Source organism: Tenrec ecaudatus, chromosome 2 (genome assembly GCF_050624435.1).
Source record: "Tenrec ecaudatus isolate mTenEca1 chromosome 2, mTenEca1.hap1, whole genome shotgun sequence".
Classification (NCBI taxonomy): Eukaryota; Metazoa; Chordata; class Mammalia; order Afrosoricida; family Tenrecidae; genus Tenrec; species Tenrec ecaudatus.
The window spans coordinates 166,914,831-166,927,658 of record NC_134531.1 but is presented as its reverse complement, the minus strand read 5'-3'; the positions used below and the strand labels follow the sequence as shown (position 1 = coordinate 166,927,658).

The 12,828-nt window shown below is 41.8% G+C and overlaps 1 protein-coding gene across 2 annotated transcripts in view; it reads right to left on the bottom strand.

Moving 5' to 3' along the window:
• SGCD (sarcoglycan delta) overlaps positions 1 to 12,828 on the bottom strand; it is a 517,919-nt gene that overhangs the window by 474,009 nt on the left and 31,082 nt on the right. For both annotated transcript variants that reach the window (XM_075541882.1, XM_075541881.1), the window contains exon 2: positions 5,754 to 5,942. In XM_075541882.1, coding sequence (XP_075397997.1) covers positions 5,754 to 5,942 — 189 coding nt within the window. The remainder of the gene's footprint in view (positions 1 to 5,753; positions 5,943 to 12,828) is intronic.

Genomic DNA, 12,828 nt, shown 5'->3' with positions numbered 1-12,828 from the left:
CATGATAGTCCAGGTCAAATCAATAGCAGCTAACAATGACCACAAGTGAAAAGAGCATTGAACTTGAAGTTAGGAGGTCTACTTCCCACAGTTATAAATAGCTGTAATTTATTGAGAACTGGCCACGTGCCCGACCAAGCACTTGACATCCATTTTCTCATTTGCGTGTTCTGAAAAAGGCCCTTTGACAACTAAAAAGCAAAGAAGATTGGATCCTGATTGTATGCCAGGCACTGGGCTGGTGCCACAAAGAAGAAGAGGGCATAACCCCTGCTCTTGAGAAGTTCCTGGGCTAGCTGGTTCCGAAAACCATGACCCCCATTTTGGTTTCATCGTCTATAAAATGAGGATGTTTGATGAGGTGACTCCAAAGGTTTCTACTTCATTCAACAATACACAATAGGCTGGAGATCAAATCATTGATGGTCAAGCCCCAGGCTCTTAAGTTCTGCCACTTAATAGCCACATCCGCTAAATGACAGTGAAGATCAATGCCTACAGTATATTGAAAGGTCTTTGAGACCAGGTTATTTGGACTGAGCTGCTAGATAAACGACATTGGTAGAAGTAATACCCCCCCCAACGGAGTAAGATTTCACAAAGCTAAGGGAGACATAAAAAGACAAAATCATAGTGTTCCAGCAGGAGGATACCTTAGGAGGTATCTAGCTCAACCTAGTTATTTTTATTTAAAGTCTCAGAGACCTCTATGATATGATTCATAAACTGTTAGGGCATAACACCCAGTCCCTTCACACTGAAGTCAGGCCTTTTACACTGCTCCATAACATAGCAGTTACTATGCCCTGGTGGTGCAGTGGGTATGTGTTGGGCTGTGATCTGCAAGGCATGCAGTTTGAAACCACCAGCTTCTTTGCAGGATGAAGATTTGGCCTTCTACTTCCACAGTTGCTGTCTCTGAAACTCATAGGGGCATCCTGTCCTATAGGGTCACTATGAGTTGGCATTGACTTGATGGGGGAGGGAGGGAGGGAGAGGGAGAGGGAGAGGGAGGGAGAGAGGGAGAGGGAGAGGGAGGGAGAGAGGGAGGGGGAGAGGGAGGGAGAGAGAGAGAGGGAGAGGGAGAGGGAGAAGGAGAGAGAGAGAGAGAGAGAGAGAGAGAGAGAGAGAGAGAGAGAGAGAGAGAGAGAAAGAGAACTCGAACATGGTGGCCAGTAGACTTGGCTCCATAGATATTGGATTCAAATCTTTGTTCTGCTACTTTATAACTTTGTGATCCCCAATGAAGTTATTGAGCTTCTCCCCATACTTGTAAAATTAAAGTTTCTATTTTTGTTGTTGCCAGGTGTGGTTGAGTTAGCCCTCAACTCGCAGTGACACTATGCATAATGGAACAGAAATGCTGCCTGGTCTTGCACCATCCCCCATGATTCTACTAATATCAAACCTCAAAAGGATTGTTTGATAACATATGAAAATTATAACAGCATAATGTATGCCATAAAATAAATCTTCAATAAATATCAATACTAATAGCAACAACGTATATAAAGTGCTTTCTATAGGCCAACCTCTGTTCCATCCAGTCCTTTCTGTTTATGAGCAGTGCTATTGTTTAGACGCCCTCCAGTCTGTTCTGATTCATAGTGACTACATAGGACAGAATGCCACATTGCCAGTGTTTGCATCACCTTCATAATCTTTCCTACCTTTGAGCCCATTTTTGTAGCCACTCTGTTAATTCATCTTGTTAAGAATCTTCCTCTCTTTCACTCTATCAAGCAAGATGCTCTGCTCCAGGTACTGTTTCCTCCTGAAAACATGACCAAAGTTCGTGAAACAAAGTCTCACCATCCTTGCTTCTAAGTAGTATTCTGGCTTTGCATCCTCACAGAAAGACGTGTTTGCTCCTCTAGAAGTCATGTTCTAGTCCATATTCTTTTCTGACACTGGACTTCAAAGGCATCAATGCTTCTTCTGTCTTCTTTATTTATTGTCCAGCGTTGGCATGCCACGTGAGATGAGTGAAAATGACATGGCTTTGGGGGTCAGATGCCTCACCTTGATCCTTTTCTTATCCACCCCATGAGGTGAGTACTGTTGTCATGACCAGAACATCACAATACGGAGAAGTTGTGGTATTTCCAAAGATTCCACAGTGAATGGCAGGACTCAGATTTGTACTTGTGCCAGCTGTCTGAGGAGCCTGTGGTCCTTATCATGATATCATTATGTAGGGCCTCTCAGGACTCAGCGCTGCCAGTCTTTAGTGCTTCCTATGGACCGGGCATGGCGGCTGTCAGTTAATTGACTTGTGGTGTATCCATCCAATGAAGAAATAATCAAAGTGGAGGTGGAGGTGGAGGTGGTGGTGGAGGTGGAGGTGGTGGAGGTGGTGGTGGAGGTGGAGGTGGAGGTGGAGGTGGAGGTGGAGGTGGTGGAGGTGGTGGTGGAGGTGGAGGTGGAGGTGGAGGTGGAGGTGGAGGTGGAGGTGGAGGTGGTGGAGGTAGTGGTGGAGGTGGAGGTGGAGGTGGAGGTGGAGATGGTGGAGGTGGAGGTGGAGGTGGAGGAGGATGAGGGCCCTCAACTAGATGAGATAGACTCAGGAACAGTCAGCACTACCAGGCTGCTATTATAAAGAGATCGGGCCACTTGGTGGCTCAAAAGGGGAGGAAATGTGTAAGATGACAACACAGGATGGGTAACAAACTTCTTGAACCACTTCACCAACTTCACATTTTTGCTACAGAAGAGCCAGCTTGCTGCAGCCACTGGGAAGCCACGCAGTATGGTGGCAGGGCTTGGGTCTTTAGACAACGGCCACCTCTATTACTTACTGTGTGTCTTTTACGTAAGTCAATTCCCTTCACTGAGCCTGGGGTTTCCTTCTACTACAAGGAGGATTCCGACTGAAAATGGCCCACTAGTTCAATCATGAAGCATTCAACTGCTAACCAAAACGTATGCAGTTCAAACCTACCCAATGCTCTGTGAGAGGAAAGACCAGGCTATCTGTTCCCAGAAACATCACAGCCCAGAAAACCTATTGGGCAGGTGTACCCCAGCACGTAGGGTCGTATGTCACATATGAGCGAACCCAGCCTTGTCAGCACCTAGCAAGTATGCCATTGCTAAATGTAGAGTTGTTTTGCAAATTAAATAAGGTAGATTTTAAGTACCAAGAAAGGAGACTAGCACAGAGTACACTAATTATCTGCTCCTTCATAGAACATACCACCTGATACTCTAGGATTGGGTGGGCTAGGAATTTGGGGAATAAGAGCCCAGGTAAATATCAGGAAAGTTGGCGAGTAAACTGTAACCAAACTCCTCAACCCAGGGATGAACACCAGGAGATCCTGCTAAAGCAAAGGGGAACAACATCATTTTTCTCCTGATTTATATCTAGGACAAAGAAAACATGGTTGGATATTTGTCCAGATTGCTGTCCTGAAAGAACTCTTCCAGCACCTATCCATGGGATGGCACGGAACGCAAGCCTGACAGTAAAGCACCACGGTGGATTTCCAGTCCTCAGAAACAGTGGCAGGTGACACCACGCCCAGGGTCCACGATTACACCCAGACCGTGAACGCAATGTCACTTCCCCAAATCTCAAATTCCTGAGCAATCTGAGCGGAAAACTCCAGCACTCACTCCTGCAGACCACATGCATAAACCCTCACATAAAATGATTACTTGGCATCTCATTGCTTCCACACCCTCCTCTGGCGCACTGTGGGGAGAAAGATGCGGCAGTCTTCTTCTGGTATGTTTATAGCCTAAGAAACCCGAGGGGGCAAATCTACTCTGGCCCACAAGGTCACGGTGAGTAGAAATCTACTCAATGGCAATGGGATTTTTGCCATTTCAATTCCCCCAGTTCTCTGGTATAAGACTTAGTTGGTTAATCTTATTCTTAATCCAGATCTTTGATGTCAGTAAATTATTATTTATGCAATAGAATTATAATTCTAAAAGAATATGTTTTATACTATGATTGATGGGAAAATATGCTTTTAACTTTCAGGGCAAGACCAATTTTCTAACACTTCAGCTCTATTTGCTCAAATGCATTACTGTTATAAAGCGCCAATTATGGCTAATGACGGCATTATTTTCACCTCAGTAAGTACTTGGTTTGGTAAAGCTTTAAGGACTTTCAACTACGGCAATCAATTTAGTTAACCACAGGAAATCGCTGATTCTGTATAGATTATTACCTTGAGGTCATATTGCTCCCCAGCTTGCATACAGAGGGAATTGTCACTCTGTCTACAGGGACTTACTTTCACACACACTCCCTACTAGTTAGCTTGCTAGACACAGACACACACTGCAGAAGCTGTGTTTGTATCATGTTGCTGTTATCAGAGTTTCAGCTCAAATTCGGCAGCTTTCGTGCCTAGGAAGTTTCCAGATTCTAAACCTTTACCTTGTTCCAAACTATATACAATTACAACCTTACAACAAACATATCCTCAGACCTGGGGCTGGGGAAGTGCCCACATTCCAGGGATAGTCTGATAGGAGAGCCACAGACTCAACCTGCCTTTATAGTCACTGCTATGTGACCACGTCCCTGGCCAGAAACTTGGAACCAGAAACCATGGATGCAGGGCAGCCCCTGTCCTTCCAGTGTTCAGTATGTATGGGAAATGCTTGTCAAAAATGATGATCAGGGGGTGTGAAGTATAATAATCGGTACATAAGTGGAGCTAGAGGGGAAGTAATGGGAGCTTTCCCAGGCAGAAGAGCCAGAGACACATAGCTCCAGCAGAAGAAAGGGTCGGAGTCAGGCCTCACAAGTGTGACTTATGTCTAGGCTGCTGAGGCCTCGATCACTTGATCGCTCTGAAATGGCATAACTTCACCATCCCAGTTTGGATTTTTCACACGAAAAGCTTACTGCTCAGTTATGGTCACATACCTATATCAAAGGGGACTTGTTTTTATTGGCAAACTATTAATGTACTTTTGACACCGGAGCAAATCAAGAACATACTCTCAGGGCTGCAAACCACTGGCTATTTGCTGCCTCTGCCTTTTGAAATTCAATTGCGGGTATTTCTGCTTTAGACCAGGAACCTCCAAGAAAAACACAAAACAAAAACAAAAAACCTCAAACTTAAATGTAGAAGTCATTTGGCCAAAATTGTCTTTATATTTTCACTTCACAAAATAAATGCCCAGCCTGTACAGTGGCCCTCAAACATCAAATAGCAAAATATTCTTCACAGATGGGTAAACACAAAAATGAGCACAAAGGGGTGCAATTTAAAGCATGCAGCAGCAAAGTCAAATTGCTCTCCAGAAAATCAAGGAGGCTCTCAATGAACTACGGGGGTGGCTTACCAGGTATACAGAGTATATTTCACATGCCCTGAGAATCCCCACAGTCTCATTTTATTCAAAAGTTTCAGCCCCCAGCCTCACAAAATCTTTCCCCATCACCACACAAGGTTGAGAAAATGAAATTTCTTGAATTGATCCTTTCATCATTGACTCAAAATAGTTAAGCTACAGAATACAGAAATGCTGATAACCAAAAAGAGGGGAATGATACCAGAGAGCCCGAAGAAGGACATGTTTGTAAAAGGACTTAGGAGACAACCAAACCGTGAGAGTAGATAGAAGGCCAACCCTGCATTTGATCAGAACAGACCCACGTTTGAAGCAAAATTCCAGGTTGAATTCAACTCCCGTCACTCTTTGATAGTCCTTCCTCTTGCTCCATCTTCCCGGAGTTCTCAAAACAAGAACTAAAGAAACATATGTGCAGCTTTACTTACAATTGTGAAGTTCATGACTTTGAGAATCCAGATAGTCATGGCCAAGTTCACCAGTATTAAGATCATCAGGAGAAGGACGAAGAAGTACAGGCATCTCTTCCGCCAGCCATAAATCCCCACTTTGTATACCTGTGGCCCCTCCGAGCTGGGCATGGTGCTCCGGTGGTGTGTGTACTGTTCCTGAGGCATCTGAAATAAACAAGGCGAGAGGAAAGCATCACATTTAAATGGAGAGAGAGAGAGAGAAAGAGAGAGAGAGAGAGAGAGGAAACATCAACTGATGAAGAGATATGGCTAGCTGCTGGCTGCTTGTTTCCACCCTCCTGACGAATATCAAACTCTGAGTCCCCTGAAAAACTAACTATGGTTCTTACAGATGCTCACCTTAGCCCCCTCCTTCTATACTGCCCTCACTCTGAGGAATTATCCGTGCATCCACATGTGCACAGATCAATGAGCGGAGGATGCCATTTTCCACTTGACTTTAAGAACACCAACATCTGTGGTAGAGAGCATCTAAAAAAACAACAACTCTCAAAGGCCTGAGGACCAAAACTTGGAATTTAACTTGGAAAAGAAATTAAGCCCATTTGGAAGTTAATTTTGGGGACTCACAATGCTGTTTTTATAATTTATTGTGAAGCTAAAAATTAAAATTTGGAATTCAATCATTGTGGATTTTCAGACAGATAAAAAAAAAAAACTGTGTCAGCCTTTTCTTCCAGAGTTAAAAGGGATCTCAGTGGACAGATCCTGAGTTTCTTTTGTCTGAGATTCTACACCGAGTGAGAGCGCATGACAGCATGCCTTTCTGGCAGAGAACTCACTACTGTCTGAGGCGGTCCTAGGGAGAGTTTGGATAGGAAGTACTATCTATATACCGTGACACATTTCAATTAATCAACATAAATGAAGACCAGAGTCAAGTAAGAGATGAGCACGTGTTCGTGATATTTGTCAGATCATAAAAAGAGAGAAAAAATATTTTAACACTGATTTTTATAATTTCTTTAAAATTATAAAACCAAGAAAAATTTGAAACAATGGAAAACCATGCTACAAAACCCATGCCACACACACAAAAAGAATGTAACTGAGTACTCCAAATGAAAGCACTTTGCTGAAACTAAATTGCAAGAGAGTGGTACCATCTGTTATGACACAAGGCCTTCTAAGAGTAGCATCCCTACTCTGTCACATTATGTACCATCATGGTCAGCTATTACTTTGGAATGCTCAGACTACTGCATAACCTTAATTTGAACATTCTAATTTCATTTGGTTTGTGTGTAGACAGACTGAGTGCTGAACAAATAAGGCTTTCCCCTATTTATTGCCTAGGGTGATACTGCGGTTGCTATGTGCTGTTGAGCTGCTGCTTGACCCCTAAGAGGCCCATAAGGAATGGGATGAGATAATTATAATCCACAGGGCTTTTGCATTGACTGGATGCTTTTAAAAGTTGACAGTCCTCAAACCTAAGTTTGGCTGTGCTGAAAGTGCCCCGGAAACCACTTCAGTATCATAGCAACATTGCGACCTCCCATGGCAGACATTGATGGGCTGTGCAGGAGGTGTATGAGTCAGGAATAATGCCCAGGTCTCCTTCACAGGCAAGTGGGAATTCTGCCACTAAAATACCAATACCCCAATAGGCTGGTTGTTGTTGGGTGTCATCCAGTTGGTTGCACTTCATAGAAACCTTATGTACAACCAAAGGAACACAGCCCAGTCGATGGCGTCTTCTTAACTCCCATGTTTAAGCCACTGCTGCAACCGCTGTTTCAATCAATCTCCTCAAAGGTTTTCCACTTCTCCGCCCCCTTGCACGCTACCAGCACGTGGTGTTACGAGGGCTATATATTGGGCTGTGATCTGCAAGTCTGCAGTTTGAAACTCCAGCGACTCCTCAGGAAAAAGATGAGACTTTCTACTCCCTGAAGGGTTACAGCCTCAGAAATTCCTACACAGTCCTCGTGGGTCACTGGAAGTCAACATCAACGCACAGACAATTAGTTTGGTGTGCTTTAGTCCCACTTTACCAAGCAGATGTCCTTCTCCAGAGATGAGTCTCTCACAATATAGCCAAAGCATGTGAAACACAGTCTACCCATCTTCGTATTTAAGGAATGTGCCCACTGCACTTCTTCCGAGACAGAGCTGTATTATCTTTCGGCAGTCCACGGGCTTTCAAGATCCTTTGCCAAAGAAATAGTTGAAATACATCAACTTTGTTTTAATCTTCATTTTTATATAATGTGCACAACTTTCAAATAAAGCAAATGAAAATATCATGAATTGAGGCCTAATACCGTAGGCCTCAGAGTAACACCCTTGCTTTTCAACAATTTAAAGAGGTCTTCTGCAACAGATTTACCCAATGCAATGTGTCCTTTAATCTCTTGACTGCTGCTTCCATGAGTATTACTTATGGAGTCAAGCAAGATTAAATCCTTTAGTCTTTAACAACTTTCATTTTTTTCCATTTATTATGATGTTAACTATTAATCCATTTGTTAAGATTGTTGTTTCCTTTACATTGAAATACAATCCATATTGAAGGATGCAATTCTTGACCTCCATCAATAAGTGCTTCAAGTCCTCCTCACTGCAGGCATGCAAGATTATGTCATCCGTATACCACTGGTTGTTAATAAGCCTTCTTCAAATGCTGATGCCATATTCTTCTTCATATAATCTAGCTTCTCTGAATTATTTGTTCAGCATACAGACTGAGTAAGTATGGTGCTAGAGGATACAGCCCACCCATATCATTCCTGATCTTAAACTATGCAGTGCCCCCTTGTTCTGGTCACACAACGGCCTTTTGATCCATGTACAGGTTCTACATGAACACGCTGAAGTATTCTGGATATTCCATTCTTCCTAAGACTGTCCTAGTTTTTGATGATCCACACAAACGTCTGTTCATATTCAGTGAAATACAAGCAAACATATTTCTGGCATTCTCTACTTTCAGTCAAGATCATCTGATGTTAGCAATGATATTCCTTGTTTCATGTCCTCTTCTGAGTCCTGGCTGAACTTTGGCAGTTTCATGTCAAGATATTGCTGCAATAATAGTTGAAAGATCTTCAGCAAAATTGTATTTGCATATAATAACAATGATACTGTCTTATAATTTGAGCATTCGAATAGGTCACCTTTCTTTGGATGAGGTAGAAATAAGGATCTCTTTCCAGCCAGTTGGCCAAGTAGCTATCTTCCAAATTTCCTGTCACAGATGAATGAGTGCTTCCCTTGCTTACTGAGCTTTTTGAAATATTTAAATTGGTGTTCCACCAATTCCATGAGGTTTTATTTTGGCGGATGCTTTCAGTGCTGGTGAGACTTACTCCTTCAGTAGCACTGGTTCTTGTTCATATGTTACCCCTTGGAATGGTTCAACCTTAACTATTTTTTTTTATATTGTGATTCTGTATATTCTTTCCATCTTCTTTGGCTGCTTCTAGAATCATTCAATATTTTGCACATAGAATCATTCAAGATTGCAATACGAGGCTTGATGTTTTTCTTTAGCTCTCAGTTTAACATAGGCTGAGTGTGTTCTTTCTCTTTGGTTTTCTAACTCTAGGCCTTTGAACATTTCATTATAATATTTTACTTTTCCTTCTCAAGGTGTCCTTTGAAATCCCCTGGTCAGGTCTTTGATGTCATCCTTTCTTCCACTTGCCTTAGCTCCTCTCCATCTAAGAGCACGTTTCAGAGACTCTTCGGTCATCCTCTATGGGGTTCCTTCCTTTCCTTTTCAATGTCTTTTTGCTTTCTTTAGGAATGATATCCTTGATGTCATCCCATAACTCACCATGTAGTCTGTTATTATTTTTAATGTGTCAAATCTGTTCTTGAAATGGGGGTGGGTTAGTCTCAAGGTCTTAATTGGGTTCTACTTGACTTGTTTTAATTTTCTTCAGCTTCAACTTGAACTTTAACCTGAATTTTTGAGCAATCAATGGACTGTTCCACAGTTGCTTTCTGGCCTGGTTTTAGATGCTGATATTAAAGTTCTCTTTTGCCTCTTCCCATAGATGCCATCACTTGGATTTCTGTGCATTTCAACTCAATAAGTCCACATGTATAGTTGACTTTATGTTGTTCAAAACAAGTATGAACAAGTTGTTGTTCTACCAAAATTCTATCATATGATCGCCAGTTTCATTTCTATCAGGAAGACCACATTTTCCAACTACCCATCCTTCTTGTTTCCAACTTTTGTATTCCAATTGTCAAGAATTATCATTGCAACTTGATCTCATGCTTGATGGATTTCAGTCTGGAGATATTGGTAGAATACTTTAATTGCTGCAACACTAGCTGCAGTGGTTGGTTGGTGCATAAATTTGAATAATAGTTGTATTGATTTGATTTCCTTGTATGCAGATGGACATTATCTTATGACAGACAGCATTGTACTTCAAGAAATACCTTTTTGAAGATGAATGCAAGACCATTCCTTTTGATTGTCATTCTCAGCATTGTAAACCGTATGATTTTCTGATTCGAAATTTCTAATATAAGTCCAATGAAGCTCACTAACATCTAGAATCATTGCATTGGTTAAATATGAGGCAGAACACCTCTTTTGAGGATTAACAATATAAAGATGTTACTTAGAGTACTAAGGTGGGTCTGACCCAACTCATGCTATTTTCAATTGCCTCACATGCATGTGAAAGTTCAACGATTAGTAAAGAAGACTGAAGAAGAATTGGTGTAATTGAATTATGGTGGTGGAGAGAAATATTCAAATTATAATTTAAAAGGACAAATCAATCTGTCTTGGAAGAAGTAAGACTGAAGTGCTCTTGGAGGTTAGGATGGAAAGATTTTGTCTTATATACTTTAAACATACTGTCTGGAGACCTGTCTTTGATGTAAGACCTGTCTTGCATCAGGTTTGGTAAAATAGAGAAGCGGCAAATAAGAGGAAGGTCCTCAGCGAGATGGGTTGACAAAGTGGCTCAACCATGGGTCCAACCACAGGAATACTTGTGAGGATGGCACAGGACCGGGCAGTCTTTTGTTCTGTTGTGCCTATGGTTAGAACTGACTCAATGGCACCTAACAATACCACTACCAATGCCTAGAATAATGATCATTGTGCATTCCATTTCTTAGATTCATACTGGGTACATGACAAGGTTCAATTCTTAACTGATGCTTGCAACTGTTTCTTCTCATTTTGAATCATGCCCTATGAGGAAATAAAGACCGTGAAGCTTTATTCACATAGACTTTATTAAATACACAGTATTGCGTTTCACTCTACGTTAAGAAAGGGGCTCATCTTCTGGTGCTGTCTCTGACAATGTTCTGCTTCAACTCATTAGATTATCAGCAAATGAGATGCTTTGATGCTATCCATAGAGATTTCAGTGGCTACTTCCTCTCCAGTGGATAGCCCGTTCCTCTTTCATAGTCTGTACTCCGTTTGGAAGCTCTGCTAAAATCTGTTCGTGTTGGATGACTCTGCTGGTGTTTGAAATACCAGTGACATAGCTTTCAGCATCACAGCAACACACAAGCCACCACATGATGACAAACTGTCAGACAAGTGGAAGAATTCCCTTCTTAGTCAGCAAAAATTAACGTGCTACCAAAATGACCAAACTGACAAATCGATATTTGTGCCTGAAAATCACATTCTTGGTTATTTGGCTATCTTCTAGATGGTTTAAGATATGCTTATCATATGGTTTTTAAGTAACCACAAAATGTACACATTTACTTCAAATATCCCCAAAGAATGCATGGTTGTGAGGAAGTCAGGAGAATTCTATTTGAAACGCATGCTCCTGTAACATGCTCCTTGAAGATCACATGATCTCTAGCTCATGGAAAACAAGGCCAAGAACCAAAATCAGTAATCTAACATGGACATGTGTTTACATGTGTGTGCATGTTCAGCAAATGAGGGGAGGGGGATTGAAAATATCAATTGCATAAATAAGGAAACAATGAACAATTTTATCTTTGCTGCAGCCTGGAGGTGTAATAAATTCCAAACCAAATCAGATGGAGCAGACCTTGATTTTAGTTTGCTCCCCAGGCTGTTAGCAACCCAACACCTAACTCTAATACCAGCAGGGCTCCTTCAGAAGTGTAACTTTACTACAAGAAACAGCATGTGAAATAGGAAGTTAAAAAAGCAGAACTACTCTACTTAAAATAAGACGGTTATGCTTGACTGCCCTTAAGGAACTCTACAGAGCCCTTGGCCTCTTCAGATCCACTCATTTTGCCCAGTACCCTTATGCACCTGAGACCGAGATCAGAAAGGGGAATGTGTTTCTTTACAAGTCACACAGTAAATTAGAAGCTGAATAACATTAGAACTCAGATCCTCTGCTACAGGGTTTGGTCAACATAGTTTGCTGTGAGATCCCTGGATCTCCACTACCTCCTCCCCCACCCATCTTAAAGAGGCCCTTGTCTCCAACTCTGTCATAACAGTAAAATAAGAAATAAGAGTGTAGTGAACAATTTAGTCCAAACAATTGTAACAGGAAGCCTTTGCTAGCCAAACATAAGATGAAGTATACATCTGTTACCAATAATCCTTCAACAGAGGGGATATTTTAGTTATGCTATAATTTCCTGGTCAAACCTTAAAACATGCCAAAATGATATTTGAGAGCAAAGTTTGGTCTCTCACTCTTCTTGTTCCTTCCCAGAAAGAGAGAGCAGGAGAGAGAAAGTGATGATGTTGAAACTAGAGAGCCTTCCCTGGTAACCTTTCCCTTCTAATAGCTTGGAAGGAGCCCTGGGGATACATGCAGGAGGGAAGACTGTTCTGTAAAACTGAAGCAAGATGTGTTCACTGCAAGCAGCATCCAGTCTATTTTCCTGACTCTAGTTTCCTTTCACTTTGAGTGTCTTTGGAAAGTAAGGGTTCACATAATTTAGGTACAGTGGAAGATATTTCTATAATTTGCAGTCACTCTTGTCTTTTATTATTGTTGGCTTTAAGAGGAAGCGGAGAGGCAACTCAAAGCCAAGTACCATAGAACAAAACAATGCCTGGGCCTGTGTTATCTTCACAATCTTTGGTACA